Consider the following 24,907-nt stretch of genomic DNA (forward strand, 5'->3'; position numbering starts at 1 on the left):
GAGAATTGCCTGAACCCAGGAGGCAGAGGTTGCAGTGAGCCGAGATTGCGCCATTGCACTCCAGCCGGGGTAACAACAGCGAAACTCTGTCTCAAAAAAAAAAAATTCTACATTGTAGGCACTAGCATAGTGCCTTACAATGAGTTCCACAGATCTTTGCAGAATGGATAAACTTGTTGAAAAATGTACATCAAATTAAGATAGAGGAAAAACCTACTGTAAAATTATTAAGTCAAAAGCAAAGCCTGCTATAACGAGCTACTTTTGTAATTTTGCAACTACAAAATCATATTTATAAAATTTTATAAATAAAAATAGAACTGTATAACTATTATACATTTGAGAAAAGATAGGGAAATTTCGTTTTCACTTTGCTACCTTGTTAGAGCCATCCAGAAGCTGATATTCCTCAGGTAACAAAGACAACAGCCTGAAACTCTGAACAGACTGACCCATTAAGTTTGAAAGAAGTTAAAATTTTTTAAAAGTGAAAGGAAATCCATTAATACAAGGTTTCCTATCCTAGCTTGTGATTTTGGGCAAGTCATGGAATCTGATTAAATGGGGATAAAGGTAACTGGTCCATATGCTGAAGAGCCTGTGCATCTGAAACAAGTGGGGCGTTGCAGAAGGCGGTGGTTTGTGAACTGAAGTGAGACTTACACAGTAGGGCTGAACAGGGACTACACACCCACGCAGGGAAGGCAGTGCTTCGGAAGTGTCTGAGAAATGGTGAGTCACTGGCTGGAGAAATGGGTTTATGGGGGAGGAATTACTTCCCAAGTTGTGACGGGCTAGTGGTAGACTGAAGGCTTACATGACAAAAAGAGGCTTTTTTTGGTAGGGCAAAAGGAGTTAGTGAAATTTCCAGAGTTGGCTAAAAGACGTAATGTGGCAGGACCTTTAGGAAGATTAAATGAGCAATTGAACCTAATTTCAATTTCAGCAGTCACAGACTTCCCATCTACTGAGAGCTTATTAACTCCTCTTACTGTGTTTATAGAGAGTTTATAGATACTACCTCAATTAATCCTCAACAACCCTAAAAGGTTCACATTACTATCTTATAAATGTTAGAGTGGAGGCTTACAGGCATATATCAAGGAACTTATTATCCAAAGGCAGGAAAATTAAGGTAAGACACATCCAGGACTACTATACAATAAAATGGGATATACAACAAAATCTAGATGTGAGCCCAGGAATATTGCCATGTGTATACAAAGATTCAGGAAAAGCATTACAGAGGATACACTCCCAAGCTTTGCGGACTAAAGGGTAATGAGGAATCTCGCCTACTAAGGTGTTATGATAGTCTTTGTTTTCTTTTTCTTTTTTTTTTTTGAGACGGAGTTTCGCTCTTGTTACCCAGGCTGGAGTGCAATAGTGCGATCTCGGCTCCCCGCAACCTCCGCCTCCTGGGTCCAGGCAATTCTCCTGCCTCAGCCTCCTGAGTAGCTGGGATTACAGGCACGCGCCACCATGCCCAGCTAATTTTTTGTATTTTTAGTAGAGACGGGGTTTCACCATGTTGACCAGGATGGTCTCGATCTCTTGATCTTGTGATCCACCCGCCTCAGCCTCCCAAAGTGCTGGGATTACAGGCGTGAGCCACCGCGCCCGGCTGATAGTCTTTGTTTTCTTGACCAAACATCATGCCAACATGTAATCAGCTAAAAAAAAAAAATCTGCTCAGATAGTTCTATAGAATCTCATGATTTCGGTTTTCAGTAAAACTGTTTTTAAAGTACATTTAATTCCAGTTTAAAGTTATCAGTTTAACTTTAATCCATGCTGATGTTCAGCAGACAAGATTTTAGAAGAACATTATACAATTCCAGGCACCTGTGTGACGTAATTCTGCCATTTTCACAAATTTGGAAAATCTCCATCATTACAGTGAGGCAGTGGCAGGCGGGATGCCAAGGAGGCTTAGTCATACCTTAGGTCCTTCCAGGTAGTCTGCCACTTGCTTTTCTTCTTGCTGATCAGTGAGCCAGACTGTCAAAGACTGGTGTCAGGCTGTCCCACCCATAGCCTGTAGAGGAGACTGGGCCTCACTTTCTCTGTGTGTCACCCTCTTTTCCACTGGGGGTGTTCAGGTGCAGGTGTAAGCAAACAGTAAAGGAAGAGGGCTGATGGCTCTCCACGCCCATGGGCTCCTTCTCAAGGACGATGTATTCAATAAGGTTTGTGGTATGAGCAACGTTAACAGTAACAGATATTCTGAACCAGGCTTTTTTTTTGCTTTAGTTTTTTGGTCAGGGACTTGAAAGATAAAGATGACAAGCTTTGGGCTGGGTGTGGTGGCTCACGCCTTGCAATCCCAGCACTTTGAGAGGCTGAGGTGGGTGCATTACCTGAGGTTAAGAGTTTAAGACCAGCCTGGCCAACATCATCTCCACTAAAAATTCAAAATTAGCTGGGTGTGGTGGTGGGCACCTGTAATCCCAGCTACTCGGGAGGCTGAGGCAGGAGAATCGTTTGAACCCGGGAGGCTGAGGTTGCAGTGAGCTGAGATTGTGCCACTGCACTCCAGCCTGGGCAATAGAGTGAGACTGTGTCTCAAAAAAAGAAAGGACGACAAAAGATGTTTTCGTACCTTGAGGATGTGCTGAAGGCAGAAACTCCAAACGGATATCTCTGCAGGCAGCCAGAGGTATACGTAACTGAAACTGTAGAGAGATGTTTGTTGAGTCCACCACTTTGTGTATGGGAACTCCATGCATGCATAACCTCAATGTGGCGGTCAGTTGGTCTCACAGGGCAACCCTTAATCAATGGAGGATGGGAGCCAGTCAGATGCTTCCTACTTCTATTGTTCACTTGGGTAATTCTGTAGTGTTTCTACTCATTTGTCAACAGGCAACTGTCCGATAAGGCCCAAGTTGCCCATGGCAGTTGATAAAACATCCCTTCCCTGTTCACTCTCTTCTCTCGTAGCTTGATAGCACGAAATTCCCTGCAAATGAGCCCACATGAAGAAAGCCCAACACTATAGACCCTGCTCTCTGGGAGAATCCCAGAGAGGTTAGAGATGAAGACTCACACAGCGACAGCTAGTAAAATGACGAAGAGATGAAGATGAATTCTCAGTTTGGAGAACACCAAGAAACAGAGGTCTTCCCCAGTTAGCACTAAGATTGGTTAAAAACATATATATATATATAGCTAAAAATAGGACAGATTAATTACTAGTAAGAACAGACCCATGATAATAACATATGCACTCTCAGGCCAATTTACGAGACACATTTTAAATTCTTTTTTTTGAGACAGAGTCTTGCTCCTCGCTCTGTCACCCAGGCTGGAGTGCAGTGGCACGATCCTGGCTCACTACAAACTCTGCCTCCCAGGTTCAAGTGATTCTCCTGCCTGAGCCTCCCAAGTAGCTGGAGGCATGGCACATGCCACCATACCTGGCTACGTTTTTGTATTTTTAGTAGAGACGGGTTTTCACCCTGTTAGCCAGGATGTTTTCAATCTCTTGACCTCATGATCTGCCGAACTCCACCTCCCAAAGTGCTGGGACTACAGGCGTGAGCCACCACGCCCGGCTACATTTTAAATTCTAATCTAATCCATTAAATCTTAGAGTTTTGCCATTATTATTCCATATCCTGCTCCAGATTTTTTGGGGTTTCATCTCTGTCCCTCCTGCCCATCTTCTTTTTTATTTTTGGAGAGAGAGTGCAGTTGTGTGATCTTGCTTCACTCTGATTCCCTGGTTCAAGCAATTCTCCTGCCTCAGCCTCCCGAGTAGCGGGTGGCATGAACCACCACACCCGGCTAATTTTTTGTATTTTTAGTAGAGACGGGGTTTCCCCATGTTGGCCAGGCTGGTCTCAAACTCCTGACCTCAGGTGATCCACCTGCCTCGGCCTCCCAAAGTGCTGGGATTACAGGCGTGAGCCACGGCGCCCGGCCACATTGAGTACGTTTTTAAGAGAGCTGTTTTCTTCAATGTGGGTAGGGTGTGTGATACTGTTAGTCTAGTCTTCAGATATAGCACAGAGTAAGATACTGTGCTTCATGGACTGGCTTGGGAATCTAACCACCAGGGATACTATTAAAAATGCCTAATAACCAGTAGGGGAAAGGAGCCACAACAACCAGTATGCTCCTTCTGTATCTTACAACCAAATATTATCAAATGGTTTGGCTACAATCAGCTCCCCAGGAAACCCGTTACTCTTGTTTCAAACAAATGACTTACACCTGGCTCTGTGGGACCTTTTAGGGACTCCTAATAATAAAATGCTTGCTCAGTAAGGCAGCTTATGCTTGACCTGCCCTGTTCTGATAGAAAAAAAAAATGTGTTTTTCCGAAATTTTCTCTTTCCCTCATAAAATACCAACTCGCCACTATGGCACTGTCAAAGACCTACAACAGGAGACTTCAATCTTCAGCGGGGGAGACCCTGCTCTGACTGCTGGTCATCTGAAATTTACTTCCAACCTCATGGCAAGGACACAGGAAGGGCAACACTTGGCTTACGGCTTCCTCCACCCCTTTTATATTCTGTTAGGCAGAAAAATAAACATGGAAAAAGCTAATACATGTTCAATCTATTCAGTAAATGCATTTTAGGATGAAGCTAGCAAGTTTCCCTAAACTGTAACCAAAAGCAACTCCAATATTCAGCAACAAAATGAGTTACTGATGTACTGTGTATTCATTCATTCTCTACACAGAGCACGGATGAGATACATAAAAAATATAGTTGGGATTACTCTATGTATACAGTAATGCTATCTTAAAATTCACAAAAATGACGAACCAGGGCTAGTCTTACATAAATGTGGACTTCGAATAATATACTAACTGGGCCGCGGAAGCATACACAAACTGTAATAGTGTACTTCATAATGAAACAAAAAACTGAAGAAAATTCTACCATGTAGTTAGTATAGATATATATGTATGTATATATTTAAGACAGAGTTTCACTCTGTCGCCCAGGCTGGAGTGCAATGGCGCAGACTTGGCTCACTGCAACCTCCGCCTCGTAGGTTCAAGTAATTCTCCTGTCTCAGCCTCCCGAGTAGCTGGGATTACAGGTGCCCACTTAATTTTTTTAAATTTTTAAAATTTTTGGTAGAGGCAGGGTTTCATCGTGTTGGCCAGGCTGGTCTTGAAATCCTGACCTCAAGTGATCCGCCTGCCTCGGCCTACCAAAGTGCTGGGATTACAGGCGTGAGCCACTGTGCCCAGCCAAGTTATTGTTATTTTTAAACCACTTCGATACATGATTCATCCTCATAAATGGTGATAGTGAGAACCAGATTATTTTGCTGAAGTTACAGGCACAAGAAGTCAAGGTTTTTGGATTGACTGTTTACTATGTAAATCTGTAGACTTTCAGATAAGGTAATTTTATTTTTTATTTGTTTTTAAACATTCCAGCAGCAACTCTGAGACTACTCTTTGGATCTTTTTTGTGAATAGTGACAGGGATGAACAGAATTTAAATAAATTAGTTTTGCTTCTGATTACTGTAACACCTTACAAGGGGCAGGAGGAAAACTGAATTTTGTGGCTGGTCTTGGGTTGTTCTGATGATCTATTAGGGGAGGCAGAATAAGTTTGAGAATAGATTAGTACGTGTTTATTTGTTATGATATACAGCATAAAATGTGACCAGAGCCTTTTCCTCTTTCAGATTTTATAATTTACTTTCAAATTTGTGGTTATATAAAACTTATAAATCAATTCATAAATCCAGGGAGCCTATAATGCCCACAAGAACAACAGACCTGGTAATCTAAAATGTTATGTTACTGGCAGTAACAAGATTAAAAGCTGGAAATGTTTCAGCTGAATGAAAAATTTTATTAAAACTCAAAATTATCAAGAACTATTGTTATATAATTTAATAGCCACAACTACTGACATAAAATATAGAATAGTTCAAAACTAAGTAATTTCATTTCTATTAAATGCAATTATTTGAAATCATAAATTTTTAATACAATTATTTAAAGAGAGATTTTCTTTAGGAAACCTTAAGATATATACATTTAAGCGTATCTGAGTTTCTGGGCAAAGTCTCCACCATGTTTTCACATGCTATCTAATCATTACCTGAAAATGGCCCAATTTTTGCTATCAAAATAGTCTTACTTCAGACATAAAATATCATTCAAACGATTCTGTAATCCTTCTCATTAACGCAAAACTGAAAAATGGACTAACTTTACTGCAGGTAAATTACTGGAAAAGCTTTGGTGACATGTTGAGAGAACAGAGATCAGTAACATGTTGGGATGTTTGGAAGTCACTGGCAGGACCACAAGCACGAAGCAGGAAAAGGTTCAGCAAAGCCTGCTTAGAGAGGAGCGACGGGGATGAGCCTTAGAGGGATAACACACAGGCTCCACCCGGGACCGTGATTGGGGAGGGGCTTCTTAGCAAATGGTGGAGTTTTGGACGTATTTACCTGTCCTCCTCTAAAATTTGCTGAAGTTCTGTGTCTCTGCAATTCCAGCTTTGATTCAAAGAGGTCAGTAATAAATTACAGTAAACCACAAGGTTCATTTTCTGAGATAACTTCAAATTCATATTTATATCATTGTTTTCTACACCTCATTTTTAATATCTCACTATTTTTAGGACTATCTGTAGCTCTAAATACAAAGGAGCTTTTTTTTTTTTTAAATTTCTCACGTATCTTAGCAGCTATCTGGTAGTGCAGAATTTGAAGGAAGACGCAGATTTCTATTTTATTAGCTAACATGTCTTTATCAGACTGCTTTCAAAATGCATGATATACACTGGGGTTCAATTTCAATAGCCTCAATCTCTGGACTGAAGTTCTGAAATTTGGACGAAATGCTTATTTTTTAAAGCATTCCAATGGGGCAAAGTGATGACGAAAATGTTTTGTGGAAAGTATATAAACTTTATACTAACAAAACTATGTTACTTTTAAAAATTAAAATAAGAAAAATGAGTTAACACGTTTCAAAGGGTTATCCTAACGTAAACTCTCTCTTTAAATACAACTAATTTAAAGTAGCACGTTACTATTTTGTTTCAAACAGGCAAATATAAAAATGCAAGCATTTGTCTCGTAACATTTTCCATAGTGACCTCTTTATTTGATAAAATATTCAAGTTTGGACATTTTGAAACAAGCTAGAATAAGTTTTAGCTTAATTTACATGAAAAAATGCATTCAATGAAATAAATCATGTCTTGTAACAAAAAGATTCCCAAATTAAATATTAATAGAGCATTTTATAAAAACTAAAGAGGAGAGAGTCACTCCTTGTTCACTGCCACTTCTTCAAAATTTTGAGACAAAAGTCTCACTCTGTTGCCCAGGCTGGAGTGCAGTGGTGTGACCTCGGTTCACTGCAACCTCCGCCTCCAGGCCTCAAGTGACTCTCCTGCCTTAGCCTCCCAAGCAGCTGGGATTACAGGTGCGCACCACCATGCCTGACTAATTTTTATATTTTCAGTAGACATGGGGTTTCGCCATGTTGGCCAGGCTAGTCTCAAATTCTTGACCTCAGATGGTCCACACACCTCAGCCTCCCAAAGGCTGGGATTACAGGTGTGAGCCACCATGCCCGGCCCATTGCAACTTTCCGTTTTGAACATTCACCTCAACAAGCCACACCTGGTACCACCGCTGAGCTAATGCTATGAACTGTAGGTCACTATAAAACTGGCTCTCCACATGTTGGCAAAAACCAAACACTGGAAGTACACGGCAAACAGGGAATAAGGACAGGCAACTGAAAATCACCTCCACTATACACTTCACCCATCTTCCTTTCTTCTTTCCTTCCTACCCGCCCACTTCCCTTTTTTTTTTTCCTTTTGAGACAGTCTTGCTCTGTCACCCAGGCTGGAGTGCAGTGGTGTGACATCTTGGCTCACTGCAAACTCTGCCTCCTGGGTTCAAGCAATTCTTGTGCCTCAGCCTCCTGTGTAGCTGGGATTTCAGATGTTCACTGTGACACCTGGCTAATTGTTGTATTTTTAATAGAGACAGGTTCTTCCATGTTGGCCAGGCTGGTCTCAAATTCGTGGCCTCCAGTGATCTGCCTACCTTGGCCTCCCAAAGTGCTGGGATTACAGGCGCGAGCCATTGTATCCGGCTGACTTCGCCCATCTTTAGACCCCGCTTTGGGAAAACAGAGCCTACTACATTCACCCTCCGTCTTGCCTTCCAACAAGACAATTCACAGCTTGGTGTCTGCTCCTTGAATTAGGTCAGCTCCAAGCTAAGATAAGCCTCAAGAAGTAGGTGTTTTAATGGGGTAAAAAGGAAGAAGTCTAGAGAATTTGGGGTCTCAATTTTAGGTGGCCCGGCATTTACATCCCCCTTTACCTCCAAACCTGTCCTTTCTCCCTGTATATGATGGAATTCCTAAATCCACCTGGTCAAGGATTTCATCATATTCTGTCACTTGTAAAAGTCATGTCATTAATTCATAGTGACTGAAATAGCTGAGTAACCTGGAAAAGGGTACTATATTTAAGAAGTTCCATTAAGTAGTAAAAAGTAAGAAAATCTCTGAATCCCACCTGATGATCCAAATATATGGTGTTCCTTTGGAGATGATGTGAAAGAATTTCGTTCTAGTAGGCACCAATTAAGAAAAAAGGGATAGAGAAAGAGGATGTGGAATTCAAGAAAAGGTCAATTTTGAAATAAGAAAAACAGGTAATTTACTATCACCTATTATATCACAGTATACAACAACTTTTGTGCACATGCTCCCCTGTAAATGGGACCGATGACATATAAAATTATACTTTGTTTGGTAAGAAATTAAGTATACATGCATATGAACAATGAACTATTAAGCAGAAAAAATTCCTTAAAATCGCTTTAGCAAACTGTTATTTCCTGTAATATAGTACTACTTCTTTCAATGAGATGTTTCTTATACAACCTGAGCCACAAACCCTTTGAGAAATGGTTATGAGTTCACTCATTAAAAATAGAAGACATTTTAAAATTAATCTTTAAGATTTCAAAGGCAGTATTAAAGCTATAATGAATTTCCAATTCATCGTTTTACTAGAAATTACAGGACTTCTCAATATTTGCTTTACCAGACGTGGAAGTCATGGTATTCAGTGAATAACAACACGAAGTTGACGCATACGTGGAGTACTGTACGCATTTCCTTCCTCAAAACCAAAGACTGGGGGAGCGGGTGGGTGGGAGGCTAAGAAGAAACGCACCCTCCCTGTATTTTCTTTCAGTCACGTATAAATAAGCGGAGTTCTCAAAGGGTTGACAGGAGATTCTAAGGCCGTCACCACGATGGTCTGGGCTCATGCGCAACACTAAGGACACTGATCATAGGAACCAACGAGTGGCTGGAGGTGAGTGATGGTGGCAGACAACACAGACAGATCTCAGTGGCTGACCTTTGGGCTGTGGGCCTCGAGCTTTAGCTGCATGAGCTGTGCTAACGTGTGCTCCCGGATACTGCCCAGCTCGGCTTGGTGCCGCCTCAGCTTTATTAGCAGCAGTGTAAGCTCCTCCGGCTGAAGGAGTACAATTTAAGAATCCAAACAGTGGAAAACAGATTAATTGTTGTCTTAAGTGACAGATATTAAATCAATATTTCTTGGCAAGTTTCCTCTTATGGTTGACATCAAACACAGTGCCTAGGCACTATGATGATAGGTCCTACATAAATGCATAGATATCTAGAGAAATAGAAGGAACAGTGTTACTTTAAAAGATACAGCGAAACAACAGTACATTAAGGCATTTTCTCAGAACTCATGAGAATATTTAAATGTTAAGTACAAAAAAGCACAATGCCAAAAAACCATTATAAAGGTTTGCATATAAGTGTGGCTAAAAAATTATCAAAAGATATTTTAGTAAGCTGTCTAAAAAAATCACACCTTTTCTAGCAATAGTACAAATACCTGCATGTCCAACTTTCTAACAGAAGGAGCATAAAATAATTAAAATAAATGCAGGCTGGGCACAGTGGATCATGCCTGTAATCCCAGCACTCTGGGAGGCTGAGGTGGGTGGATCACGCGGTCAGGAGTTCGAGACCAGCCTCACTAACATGGTGAAACCCTGTGTCTACTAAAGATACAAAAAGTTAGCTGGGCATGGTGGCGCATGGCTGTAATACCAGCTACTTGGGAGGTTGAGGCAGGAGAACTTCTTGAACCCAGGAGGCAGAGGTTGCAGTAAACTGAGACCGTGCCTCTGCACTTCAGCCTGGGCGACAGGGCGAGACTCTGTCTCAAAGTAAATACATAAATAAAATAAAATAAATTAAATGTAAAACTTGGATATCTTCACATTATTAAACTTGGTATCTGGGTTCAATTAATCACTTCCCAGTTTTATTCTGAAATGACAATGTTAGTGCTTTCATAGCATTTTTAATGACTAAAAGATCAGTTTTATTTTTTAATTAAAAGAGAAAATTTCCATGGGCATGTAAACCCTCCTTCTTCACTCTGGGAAAACTTGTTTTTGGTTCCTGATTGGTGACTACGATTCAAAAAAAAACCAACAAATTTTCAATGGTGGATGAAATTCCTTAATGGGCCAATTTGATAGACTTTTCTTAGAAATACGGTAAAGTACGGGCATTGGCAGTCTTACAGCCCCTCAAGTATTACTTGGTATATCTCTGAGCTTTGTTATGATTACAAAATGGAAGTGGGCTAAAGGGAGACTCTCCTCACTTGAGGGCTGCAATGTACTCTTAGAACTTCCAGGCTAAAAAATATTTCTGAGATTGGTTTGTTTTGCCTACACCACGGCATTGCACTAGCTCTCTTCTGTTCTGTTATTTGCTATTGCTCTTTATTTTCCTATAATTCTTTTCAAAAACAAATCGTTTTTCAGTGGTATCTGGAATCATATTAAAAACTATTGCCTTCAGACAGAAAAAGTGTTAGTAGAAGTAAACTGTGGTTGCTATCGGATCCCTCTGATAAAACTGGGTATCCGCAGGTGAGACTTCCACTGTGTACCAAACCATCAAAGAATGTTGGGTGTGTGAGAGTTAAAGAATGAGCCACGGAAGAGTAAAAGAACAGCTGCTCTTGCTCCGATTCCAATCCTGTCTCGTGACCTCATGATGCCAGATGATCCTTGTTTTATGATCATCACATCCAGCACCTGGAGTCTCGCCAGGGAGAAGCTAAGGTGGGGTAAGAGATTTAGATATTCTAAGAACCCAGAGTGATACCACAAGAAATACTGAAACTCTGGTTTATTATTTATGGAGTTAAAAACATTAAGAAATCTTCAAAAGGATGAAAGATACCAATAACTTTATTTAGATTTTGAGGTCAAATAAAGGGGCACATTTGACCGAAGAAAGGAGGAGGTGGGAAATAAGTTTGATGCTACATTTCCACTAGAGGGAGCAAGGAGGAGAGAAACATTTGTGGTACGAGATCAGCATTTACTTTATGATGAATGCCTATTTGTTAGGTCAAAATCTAATGTTTTAAAATTCCAACATTTAAAAGTTCTTGTTTTAAGCAAGTAATATTTATAATCTTTGACAAATAAACTGCAGGTAGCTTAATGCAAGGAAATGTTTCCTTTTATCTAAACGTGTAAAAGATAAAACAATGTTTTTACAAAACACAGAAGATGAATTTGTTTTGATTACTGCAGGAAGAGAATTTTTAAATAATGAACAGGTGCTAAAATCACACCTTTACAGAAACTATCTACTGACAATAAAGCCAGTAAAAAAATTTGTTAAAAAAATGAATTAAACTAAACTGAGGAAAAGTCATCTTTTCTCTTTAACTGGAAGTGTCCTGCTAATGTAACTCCTTCCCAATGGAAAAGAACACTGATCATGAAATGATAATGGTAAATGTTTCTTACGGTCTTTCTGCTGATACGTAAATCAGTTTCTTTTATTAACTGTTAATCTTTAGAAGTTAATCTAAAAATTCACAGGGAAAACATCATACACCAGAGTTTGACTACAAATAGCTGCTTGCTGGATTTGTCCACTAATGACTGACTGTAACTTGTTTTAAGAATAAGGGAATTAACAAAGAAACCCACCTAGCTTATACAACAAAGTTTCTTTCTTTCTTTCTTTTTTTTTTTTGAGACAGTCTGGCTCTGTCACCCAGGTTGGAGTGTAATGGTGTGATGTTGGCTCATTGCAACCTCCGTCTCCCGAATTCAAGTGATTCTCCTGCCTCAGATTCCCAAGTAGCTGGGATTACAGGCATGTGCCACCATGCCTGGCTAATTTTGTATTTTTATTGTAGAGACGGGGTTCATCATGTTGGCCAGGCTGGTCTCGAGCTCCTGACCTCAGGCTATCCACCCGCCTCAGTCTCCCAAAGTGATGGGATTACAGGCATGAACCACCACACCTGGCCATAAAGTTTCAAAATATAATCTTTTATTTAGGCAGTCAGACGCTTAGGAAAAGGTATCCACTAAAACACTAAAATGGCTTCGTGATTCCAAATTCTTCTGATGAGCATCTCCTGCACAAAAGCAGTACTGTTTTTTCTTTGGGAGACACCTCTGAAAATTCAAACTTAAAAACTACGTTAGATATGTATCTTCCTGTGCAGCACATAAATAAAACATGGTATGGGAAAGAAAGATATTACTCACCGTTTTCCCTTGGAGGCTCTGCGGACTAACAGGCTGTAAAGTCAGGCCAGCTGGCACTGACCTTCTGTCAGGCACATAGACATGCTAGGAAAGTAAAGGCACAATGTAATTCTGTGGTAAAGTTTTTTTTTTTCTTGTCAATGTCAGCAAGGAGAAATCTTAAATTCATATTATGAAATACCATTTCAAATTGCTATTAGTGCTTATGAAAGATGATAGAGACTAAAATTTCTGTGTAATAAAATACTGACGCGGGGCTGGGCGCAGTGGCTCATACCTGTAATCCCAGCACTTTGGGAGGCCAAGGCGGGAACACTTGAGGTCAGGAGTTCGAGACCAGCCTGGCCAACATGGTGAGATCCCTGTCTCTATTAAACATACAAAACATTAGCCAGGCGTGGTGGTGTGCACTTGTAATCCCAGTTACTTGGGAGGCTGAAGTAGGAGAACTGCTTGAACCCAGGAGGCAGAGGTTGCAGTGAGCCGAGATAGTGCCAATGCACTCCAGCATGGGCAACAGAGTGAGACTCTGTCTCAAAAAAACAAAAACAACAACAACAACAAAACAAAAATGGATGTGGATGAACAGAGTAATTCTTTTTTTTGTTTTGTTTTATTTTGAGGCAGAGTCTCACTCTGTTGCCCACACTGGAGTGTAATGGCACAATGTCAGCTCGCTGCAACCTCCACTTCCCAGGTTCAAAAGATTCTCCTACCTTCATCTCTCAAGTAGCTGGGATCACAGGTGCATGCCACCACGCGTGGCTAATTTTTGTACTTTTAGTAGAGACAGGGTTTCACCATGTTGGCTGGTCTCTCCTGGCCTCAAGCAATCTGCCTACCTTGGCCTCTCAAAAGTGCTTGGATTATAAGCATGAGCCACTGTGCCCAGCCTGAACAGGGTAATTCTATGGTCTGGTTTAGAAGTTCTCTAAAAACTCTCTGGCTTCAGGATCCCTTTAAATTTTTAAAAAGAAAATGTAGTGGCACGAGTGGCATTGTTTTATACTTTTGCAAATCTTTAATGTCTACCTGGATTCTTGTATCTGCTTCTGTGTTTAATCTGTTGTGATAATCTCTTTTAGTGGAAGTATGTGAAAAAAAATCTACCCTCAATACACTTAGTTGTAAAAAGGAAGAGAACTTTAATAGTTTCTCTTGATAATTATAGATGTTCATCTTTGACATTGCGCTATAGCTCAAAAAAGTGGTATTTTGTTTTTTAAAGGTTAGTGTGGTATCCAAAACCTTATCAATGAACTTTTGATACTGTTACATAAAATACCCACTGGCCTATCTGCACTTCAAGCGAATCTTGCGATATCAAACACTGGTCATCTGGAAAATATTGGTTCAATGAGTTATGCAATGTTCCAAATGTTGACATATGTTAGTATACAATATAAAAAAATCACTAGGGTTTATATCACCACCAATCTTTAAGCACCGGAAAGCTGTCAAGTTCAGAGTGGCGGATACGTGATTTCCAAAATTCCATTTTTTGCTTGAACACTCAAATGTCATCAGTGACAAACACTGTCAGTTTTTTCCCTTGAAGTGACAGGATAGCATTCAGTTTGAGAAAATGTGTCTATCAAATACCATGTCTGAATATTGATAATTGCCTTTTGTTCAAGTAAAAACGTGTTTCACAAAAAAAGGAGCTAATTCAGCTTGCAACTCAATCACGTTTTCCTGTGAGACTCTGGTATGCCATAGGAATGCTTTGTGCATTTGCCATTTCATCGCAAGTAATAGTAGAAGAATATGTAACAATAAAATTATCTTCTACTGTTTCATGAATGAGATTTAAGTGAACCTCATACTTTATTTTTCACTTGAAGGGTGTGTCAGTGAAAGACACAATGACCACTAGCAGAGTCTGGAGCCACTGCCTTGATTCATGCTAAGGTGCCGGAAATTATACTCACCATAGCCAATGGGAACAAAATGGATAATGCCTTATTATGATTATAAAAGTAGTTTTGACTCCCTGAAAGGGTCGTGGGGAGGGAACTCCCACAGGGGTCCATGAACTACACTTTGAGAACCACGGGTCTAGAACAAGGATGAGGGTAGGATAGTTTGAAGGAAGAATTTGGCAATTTTGGAGAAGTCTTTTAGGAGTAGCAGTAGTAGATAGTTGGGAATTGGAGAGAGAATATAGATTCATCTCATATGTGCTGTGGAAACCGATGATATATTCTGGGTAAGAACATGAAAAATACTATTAACCGCGAGAGCATGTCATCTAGAGCCACTTTGTTATGCCACACACTAAGTTGTATTAGGTCAAATTTTTCTTATAAAAACTAAATCATGTTTATCAATCATGATTTAGTCTTTAAGTACAAAGTGAGGAAACATGAACTCTGTTACAATGGAGTTCAAAGTGAGCCTTTTTTTGAGGCAGATTAAAGATTTCTTCAAAGGAAAATTCCTGATTAATTTATTAATCTCCTATTTTTTTTTTAGATGGAGTCTCGCTCTGTCGACCAGGCTGGAGTGCAGTGGTGCAATCTTGGCTCACTGCAACCTTCGCCTCCCGGCTTCAAGCAATCCTGCCTCAGCCTCCTGAGTAGCTGGGATTATAGGCATGAGCCATCATGCCTGGCTAATTTTTCTATTTTTAGTAAAGACAGGGTTTCACCACATTGGTCAGGCTGGTCTCGAACTCCTGACCTCGTGATCCACCCGCCTGGCCTAATTTATTAATTTCTAAGAAGTGCTTATTTGTGGAAATATCAAGCAAATGTTTTACGTAATAATGCAGCTGAAAGATTCAGCCTGTCACAAGAATAAGCATTTAAAAATAGTATAAAGCAATAACTTATTATTATTATTTTATTTACCCTTATCTTCCGATGACTGAAACAAGTATTATTATTTTTGAAGTCAGAGTCTTGCTCTGTTGCCGAGGCTGGGGTGCGGTGGCACAAGCACAGCTTACTACAGCCTCAGTCTTCCATGTTCAAGTGATCCTATGGCCGTGGCTTCCCAAAATGTTGGGATTATAGGCATGAGCCACTACAGCTGGCCAAGAAATTTTTTTTTTTTTTTTAAGATGGGGTTTCACCATGTTGGTCAGCCTGGTCTTGAACTCCCGACCTCAGGTGATCCGCCTGCCTCAGCCTCCCAGAGTGCTAGGATTACAGGTGTGAGCCACTGTGCCCAGCCAAGAAATTCTTTAGTATGAAAAAAAAGAGCACCTTAGAACAGACATTAAGGAACTGGCTGTGTACTAGCTGACTAATCAAAACCACTGCTTTAGCATTATGAAAAGCTGATGGGATACAAGACACACTGAATTCGCTTCAAAAAAGCTATACTAAGCAATGCTTAAACTAACTGAATGTACAAAGTAAAACATGATCTCCATTTTTAAAAATGTATACATAACATTAAGCTCCTCTAATATCAAATTGAGTGTTTAAGGATATATTTCATTATGCCATATATTCAGTTGGTTAGAAGACAGTTAACACTTTTATCCTCACAAACAATAGGATAAGCTTGATATAAAATTGCAGGTATGCCAGAGAGGGTAGGTGTAGAATTTGCAAGTATATGAAAAGCCAAGAAAAATGCATGTGTTCTAGGGCAGGCACAGTGGCTCATGTCTGCAATCCCAGCACTTTGGGAGGCCGAGGCCTGTGGATCACTTGAGGTGAGGAGTTCAAGACCAGCCTGGGCAACATGGTGAAACTACGTCTCTACTGAAAATGCAAAAATTAGCCGGCATGGTGGCGCGTGCCTATAATCCCAGCTACTCTGGAGGCTGAGGCAGGAGAATCGCTTGAACCCAGGAGGTGGAGGTTGCAGTGAGCTGAGATTGTGCCTCTACATTCTAGCCTGGGCAGTAGAGTGAGACTCTGTCTCAAAAACAAAACAAAACAAAACAAAACACCCAAACCTAAAACAAACCAAGAACTGCATGTGGTGTTAACCTACATGGAGAACTGATGAGATACGGTATCAAGCAGAGAATACAGAATCCATCTGCTCAAAAGAACTGCTCCTGTGCTCCTGAGAGATGAAATGTTGCAATTAGGTATTTTTTATACATGAGTTCTTAACATTGTAAAAGATTTTAATTTAATTTTTTTTTCGTTTTTGACAGTCTCCTTCTTTAGCTCAGGCTGGAGTGCAGTGACGTGATCTTGGCTCACTGTAACCCACGCTTCCTGGGTTCAAGCGATTGATTCCCCTGCCTCAGCCTTCTGAGGAGGTGGGACTACAGGCGACTGCCACTACACCCAGCTAATTTTTTATCTTTAGTAGACACAGGGTTTCACCATGTTGGTCAGGCTGGTCTCAAACTCCTGACCTTGTGATCTGCCCACCTCGGTCTCCCAAAGTGCTGAGATTAAAGACATGAGCCACTGCGCCTGGCCCTTTTATTTAATTTTTAAAACAAGAAAGAGCTGCCTTGCTGACTCTCTCCCCATTGTCTCGTCTCTCACACTGAAAGGAGGGTACCAGAAAGAAAACACAGCATTTATAAAGTAGTGACTTAACATAAAATCAGCGGCTATTTTACCTTAGGGTGGTGGGCCCTGTGCCTGCGGTCTATTGTCACATCTCCTCTCTGAATTGGTGAAGATACCTCTGATCTGTAAGTTCGTTGAGGGGAGTATCCCTGATAAGCAGCTATTGACCCGTGGGAAGGTGATGTGGGAATAGAGTGCATTGTCTGGTCAGAAATATTAACCATGGTTTTGGGACTACTCAAAGAACCGTGTCGAGGGAGGGTGCTCTGCTTGTTATAAAACTGCCGCTGCTGCCACTCGTAGAGCTGCCACATTGTGTCATCTCTCATGGACCTCCGTTTCTCTTCCGCTCCAGGTGCTAACGTCTTGTCGTGAGTGGAAGGGGTTACGCTGCAGATGCTTTCGGGCCTTGTCTTGCTGTTTCTCGGGAGTGTTCTATAGCCTTCAGGGTAGCGGGCCATAATCTGGGCTCGGTGGCTTGGCATGTTTCTTGGTAATGTTTGGTAGGAAATTACTCTAAAATAAAAAAATAATTAAAATGTAAAAATGAAGGAGAGTTATTTATATTCTAAGTTAGTGTACATTTCTTTTGTTCCAGTACATAAAATATACACCAGAATACATATATATATATATGTTTTTTGTTGATGGAGTCTTACTCTGTCACCCGGGCTGGAGTACAATAGCTTGATCCCTGCTCACTGCAACCTCTGCCTCCTGGGCTCAAGCGATTCTCCTGCTTTAGCCTCCTGAGCAGCTGGGATTACAGGCATCCTCCATGACGCCTGACTAATCTTTGTATTTTTAGTAGAGACAGGGTTTCATCATGTTGACCAGGCTGGTCTTGAACTCCTGACCTCAGGTAATCCACCTGCCTCAGCCTCCCAAAGTGCTGGGATTACAGGCATGCGCCACCATGCCCGGCCTAGAATATATATATTTTTAAATACCGAAATAGCATACGAGGTATAAACTATTAACAGACTTTAATCTTTTTATGAAATTCTGTTTGACAAACAGCATCTATATCAATTACACAAAAGACTATTAGTTTCACACAATGTATAGTTTGAAGATGAAAGAGTATTATTCTTCACTTGAGAAATAAGAATGTTCAAAATCTCATGTCAATTCTGTCCCTATATTTTATTTGTTTTTACAAAAATAAATTCTCATGTTCACACATCTCATCAGAGGACTAGGATGGATGGAATGTATGTATATTTCATCTACGTATCGAGGAAATATAAAGTGAGTTATACCCACAGAGCAGAAAGTTATACCACATGGTAAAACCCATAGAGTCATACCACTTTGATAAACACAAAGGAAATAAATTACTGCAAGTGTATGCTGACTGTTGACTCTTCTGTTGTACGTTTTCTTTCAGGAAGCATGGTTATTTATGAGAGTAGATACATCAGTACATTGGGTTTGAAGGAATAACTTCCTTTCATAGCTTTTCCTAACTTGAAACATAAAAATGACTTGAAGCTGAAGCTCAGAATTCTATTATTTAAAGATAAAATACTTAAATATCACAATATTTCAGATATAAATCTGCAATCTAAGCAATTTTATAATGTTTCCAGCATAGGAATTAATATTCCACTTCGTAGATGGTGGAATATTTTTCAGGGGGCTTTTTAAAGCAATCTAAAAATGCTTCATGTACATTATGCATGCAAAGTATAATTCTTTTAAAATGCTAATTTTGGGAATTGGATATGTAACTGCATATTACTAAGCACAAAATATTACCATTTCCAAAAATGAAAGAATATAATTTCAGTTACTATTTTAAAAAAAAACACTTTGATAAACACACTCTTTGAATTTATAAATCTATCACAGAGCCAACTTCATGCTAGGTGAAATCCACGATAAAAAAACTTTTTTTTAAAGTTAGGTAGGGGAGCCAGAGAAAAAAGAAAAAAGAAGTCAATTAAAAACTCTGTGTAAAGTTAGCATTTTTGTTTTCCTATAATCTTTTTTTTTTTTTTTTTTTGGAGATAGTGTTTCCCTCTGTCGCCCAGGGTGAAGTGGATTGGTGCAATCTCAGCTCACTGCAAAGCCCACCCTCCAGGTCCAAGCGATTCTCCTGCCTCAGCCCCCTGAGCAGCTGGGTCTACAGACACCAGCTTCCACGCCCAGTAATTTTTTGTACTTTTGTAGAGACATAGTTTCACCATGTTGCCCAGGGTGACCTGGAACTCCTGAGCTCAGGCAATCGGCTTCCCCTTGCCTCCCAAACTGCCAGGATTACAGGCATGAATGCCTGGCCATCTATTCCCTTTAGAAACAGAAGTGTAGATATAATTCAGATTCTAAATATGAACATAATTTTTTTTTTTGAGATAGGTTCTCACCCCGTCGCCTGGCCTGCAGTGCAGTGGAGTACATAGCAGCCTGGACCTCCTGGGCTTAAGTGATTTTCCTGCCTCAGCCTCCTAAGTAGCTAGGTTTACAGGTGTATGCCACCATGCCTGGCAAATTTTTTATTTTTCCCAAACATAACTTTTTAACAACCACCACCACAAGAAAATCTAGATTAGACAAAGCAAGATTAGGCTGGGTGCGGTGGCTCACGCTTGTAATCCCAGTACTTTGGGAGACAGGGGCAGACAGATCACTTCAGGCCAGGAGTTCGAGACCAGCTGGGCCAACATGGTTAAACCCCACCTTTACTAAAAATACAAAAATCAGCCAGGCATGGTGGTGCATGGCTGTAATTCCAGCTACTCAGGAGGCTGAGGTAGGAGAATCACTTGAACCTGGGAGATGGAGGTTGCAGTGAGCTGAGATTATGCCACTGCACTCCAGCCTGGGTAACAGAGAGACTCTGTGCCCTCCCCCACCCCACCCCCAAAATAAAGAAAAAGAAAAAGGAAGATTAGATTACAAGTATTCATCATATACTATCATCTCCATGGGCGTAAATGTACATCCTAACACAAAAGTCAACATATTCAATGAACCAAGTATGTGGAAGGGTTGAGACTCCACAAACTGAGGTTTCCGGATCTCTTCTTTCAATGTTTAGTTAACAACTTTCTCCTAATATCATATGGGCTCCTACTGGTTGGAAAAATGTCAGAGATACTGGTGATTACATGGACCACAAGGGATTAAAGATCTGATGGGAAAATTATTTGACCATACTCTTAATAATCTGGGACTCCTTCGCTGATAATCTGCATGTAAGAGCTCTCTGTTGACCCAAAGACTTGTCAGTAACACTGCACAAATACCGATATATTATTGTTAAGGCTTCAGGCTAGGTGCAGTGGCTCACCCCTATAATCCCAGCACTTTGGGTGGCCAAGGCAGGTGGATCACTTGAGGTCAGGAGTTCAACATAGCAAAATCCCATCTCTATAAAAACTAGAAAATATTAGTCGAGTGTGGTGGTATGCTCCTGTACCCCCAGCTACTCAGGAAGTTGAGGCAGGAGAATTGGTTGAACCCGGGAGGTGGAGGTTGCAGTGAGCTGAGATTGTACCACTGCACTCCAGCCTGGGCAACAGAGGGAGGGCTCTGTCTCAGAAAAAAAAAAAAGAGAGCGATTTCACTGTGATTAGATGTGATGAATTGAGTGCATTCTGGATTATGAGGCAAACAATTAATTAAATACCTCTGTAATTTGGGTCTATTGGGGTAGTAAAATTATGTTACTTTTATACTAAGAGAAAAATCTCATGTTAAATAAACCTTCTCTTCATGGGTTAAAGATACAGTAACATAGGAAAAGTAGTTGATCAAAAATCAGGAAAGCCAAGTTCTCTCTCTCTCTCTCTCTATATATATATATATATATATATATAATAATTATCATTATTTTTTAAGACAGGGTTTCACCATGTTGGTCAGGCTGGTCTTGAACTCCTGACCTCGGGTGATCCGCCCACCTTGGCCTCCAAAGTGCTTGGATTACAGGCGTGAGCCACCATGCTGGTCCGAGAGATCATACTTGGGGTTACAGAAAGAGTTCAAGGTCTAGATAGAACTCAAATGCAGCTCTCCTACTTTCTAAAGCACCACTCTTAATTATGCCAGTGATACCTAAGCTTTTGGATTGATTTTTTTAAAAAACCTCTATTTTTAAATTTTGCCAAAGATATATTATTTTTAAACAATCATGCTCATATATCATAGTGACTTAGTTAAAAATAAAAAGGCAGTATAAAATTAGGAAGGATATAATCTTACAGTACCAGAGAGCCCTTTATATGCTACCAAAATCTAGCTGAATGGCCAACTGAAACTGGGATCCCCTTTTCTCATCTAGAAGATGACTGCATCATAAACTTATTCTACAGCTCCAAATTCTATGCCTCATTTTGTATGTTAAATATTTCTAATTACTTCAACCATTGTTCCTAAGCTAAATTTCCTTCATCGTGCTGGTTGTTTTTCAGGATTTCAATGTTTCCACTAGAAAAGAGGCTCTTCAAAATTGAACAAAATGCGTCCAGACAAGATCCACTGCATTTAGGACAAGCACCCAACGCCTTCAGGGGTAGAGTGAGGGAGAAAGAGACCCAATTTCTCTTATATAACCAGTATATACAAAAATTAGCTGGGCGTGGTGGTGCATGCCTGTAGTCCCAGCTACTCAGGAGGCTGAGGCAGGAGAATCGCTTGAATCCGGGAGGTGAAGGTTTCAGTGATCCAAGATCGTGCCACTGTACTCTAGCCTGGCGACAGAGTGACACTATGTTTTTTTTTTTTAAAAAAGGCCGGGCGCGGTGGCTCAATCTTGTAATCCCAGCACTTTGGGAGGCCAAGGCGGGTGGATCATGAGGTCAACAGATCGAGACCATCCTGGTCAACATGGTGAAACCCCGTCTCTACTAAAGATACAAAAAATTAGCTGGGCATGGTGGCGCGTGCCTGTAATCCCAGCTACTCAGGAAGCTGAGGCAGGAGAATTGCCTGAACCCAGGAGGCGGAGGTTGCAGTGAGCTGAGATCGCGCCATTGCACTCCAGCCTGGGTAACAAGGGCGAAACTCCGTCTCAAAAAAAAAAAATATATGTCTCCATTATAAAGAGTTCAATTCCTTGAGGCTTTCCCTTCACAGCTGTTTCACGTTTTGTTTCTGCTTGGTCTTCCTCCCCTCCTTCGGTTTCTCTGATCACACAAAAGTCAGAAACTGGAAAAGGTACAGAGCTGGTGACCCCATGACTATGTACAAATATGTCAGTTAGGGAGACTTGATTCCATCAAAGAGGCTGCCCCAGTACTAAAGCAACTGAGCCTGACACACCTTGGTTCAGTTTGTCATTCGTAAATTCAAGAAACACTACAGTGGGCTTAATATGCAAAAAGCTTGAGATTAAGCACTGAGCTATCGCACAGAAACATATAAGGAAGAGGATATACATTATCAATCTAAAACACACCAAAAATTGCCTATAAACAAATGTGCAAATTACAGTTCAAAAACGTAATTACCCTAAAACACTTCTGTCAAGTGCTCTGAAGTATCCCTAACGTGTGAGCTGGACCCTGTTGTAGAGATATATGTTGAACCTGAACTGTCAACCTATCATATGATCATTAATAGTAGGATATATATTTTTTCAGTAAGCTTGGTTAATTAATGACATTAAAAGGCTCTTCTGCATCTTTGGAACTACATTTGGGGAATTTTAATTAAAAATTAAATTATTATTAAGTAAATGTATTTTTATCCCATATATTTCTAGCACTTCGAGACCTGTTTTTCAAAACTACAAGTCTCTTTAGTGACGTTTTTCCCCAGAGAAATTCAAATTAAGCAAAGTGTGATTTACTTTTAACCGAAAGCTTAAGAAATGAACACTCTAAGCCCCTTCATCAGATTTAGTGCCCCTTTGACCAGCAGCTGCCTGCCAAGCATAAACATCCTGTCCCTGTGGTTCTGCCATGCAGAGCAATGACTTAAGGCACCGTGCATCTTAACAGCGCCTGCCACTCAGAATTAAACTAAAGCTTTGTTCACAGATGCAGGGATCTACTATTTGACTAAATAGTAAACCTTTTTCTTCCTATCAGAACTTCAATAGTGAAAGAAAGGGTTTCATAAAGTTTTTTAAAAAATAAATTATACATTGAATTACAATTACGTTTCCTTCCACCAATGAAAAGATCATTTCATTATAAAACACTACAAACTATTTTTTATGATGAAGTTTTCATAACACAGATGATATTTTCCTATGATCCAAAGTGGACACATGCAATTTCAAAAGAACATCTAAATAACAGTATTTATACAAACTGGCATAACAGTTAACCCAAAAACGTAAGAGGGACTGAGAGAAAATCGTAGCTCAAAATAACCTGAAACCAGCCTTCAGAAGCTGTTGGTCTATTTCCAAAAGAAGTCCCAGAAAGACTTTACTAATATTCATTACTCTCAAAAAGGAACCTAAAACTAGCAATTATGCTTAACAATTTAAGAAAATCCTCTAATTTCCAGATATCTGTTGAATCTCTCTATATACTTTTAAACTTAAGAAAGTATGACCTTTTGGAAATGGGATTCTTCTTTGAAGTGAGATTTAACCTGGTGAGCAGAGACTCGGAAATCTTCTGATTTGGATTTTTATTGTTTTCCCAAAACTCATTACTTTTCCAAGTATTTCCAAACACCCTTTCATTTTTTTCCTCCCAGAACTACTTCCTGCTTCTTTTCTGTCTAATCAAATTGTATTATTTTACTGCTAGTAATATACAAGCTTATTCATATTTGTCATTCCATTCAACATTAAGTAATCTTATTTATTCATTCGTGCATTCATTCATTCATTTATTTATGATTTTGGTCAATCTAGTAAGTGAAAAATAATGTTTAATTGGTTCTTTAATGTGCAATTCCCTGATTACTGGTAAATTTGAGCATTTGTCAGTTTTCTTTTTAAAGAAAACTGACAAATAAGATTATATTTATGGTGAACATGATGTTTTGAAATACGTATATATAACTGTGGAATGGCTAAATCAAGCTAATTAACATATGCATTATCTCAATAACCCATCCAACCACTATCTTTTCTTTTCCCAAATCTTTTCTTTGCAGTAAAAAGCACCAAAGCACCCTAGTTGCCCAGGCCAAAAAGGCAGGGTGTCATTCTTGATTTCCCTCAAGTACTCAAACTTAATTTTTTGTTTTGAGATGGAGTCTCGCTGAACTCCAGATTGGAGTACAGTGGCGTGATCCTGTCTCACTGCAACCTTTGCCTCCCAAGTTTCGAGATAAGATTCTCCTGCCTCAGCCTCCTGAGTAGCTGAGATTACATGCAAGTATCACAATGTCTGGCTAATCTTTGTTTTTAGCAGATGGGGTTTCACCATCTTGGCCAGGCTGGTCTCGAACTCCTGGCCTCCTAAAGCACTGAGATTACAGGCACAAGCCGCCATGCCCAGCACTAAACTTAATCGTGAGCTAGACTAGTTTGCAATCAAGCATACATCCTCTTCCTCTTCTCATTTCAATCACTAAAGTAACTTTTAAACTTTCTCCATTTATTGTCCAGATTTCTGAGACACCAATCTGAATATATTGCTCCTGGCTTATCTCTCTAGCCTTGTTCTTCACTCATTATTTCCCCAGTTACAACCAAGCCATACTGGATTTCTTCTGATTCTGTTCTCTATCAACCCTGGACCTCTGAGCCGTAATGTGCATGCCATTCTTTGTATCACAGCTGTGTTTTGCTTCCTCCGGAAAGGTTTTCCTGGACTCTGAATCCTTAAGATTGTGTTGGTTGCCCTGAAATGTGTTGTTCTACAGCACCCTGGTCTGCCTTCATTGTATTTA

General features: G+C 40.1%; 1 protein-coding gene across 50 annotated transcripts in view; it reads right to left on the minus strand.

Annotated features, from left to right (window-relative positions):
- PLEKHA5 (pleckstrin homology domain containing A5) overlaps positions 1 to 24,907 on the minus strand; it is a 238,586-nt gene that overhangs the window by 61,827 nt on the left and 151,852 nt on the right. For 43 of the 50 annotated variants that reach the window (XM_035255213.3, XM_078338249.1, XM_078338254.1 and 40 more), the window contains 4 exons: positions 17,152 to 17,617; positions 12,612 to 12,695; positions 9,395 to 9,514; positions 8,540 to 8,593 (listed from right to left, as the gene is read on the minus strand). In XM_035255213.3, coding sequence (XP_035111104.3) covers positions 8,540 to 8,593; positions 9,395 to 9,514; positions 12,612 to 12,695; positions 17,152 to 17,617 — 724 coding nt within the window. Of the gene's footprint in view, positions 1 to 8,539; positions 8,594 to 9,394; positions 9,680 to 12,611; positions 12,696 to 17,151; positions 17,618 to 24,907 lie in introns of all 50 variants that reach the window. The other 7 variants (XM_054237944.2, XM_035255218.3, XM_078338257.1 and 4 more) reach the window with 3 other exon arrangements.

This window comes from Callithrix jacchus, chromosome 9 (genome assembly GCF_049354715.1).
Source record: "Callithrix jacchus isolate 240 chromosome 9, calJac240_pri, whole genome shotgun sequence".
In the NCBI taxonomy this organism is placed as follows: domain Eukaryota; kingdom Metazoa; phylum Chordata; class Mammalia; order Primates; family Cebidae; genus Callithrix; species Callithrix jacchus.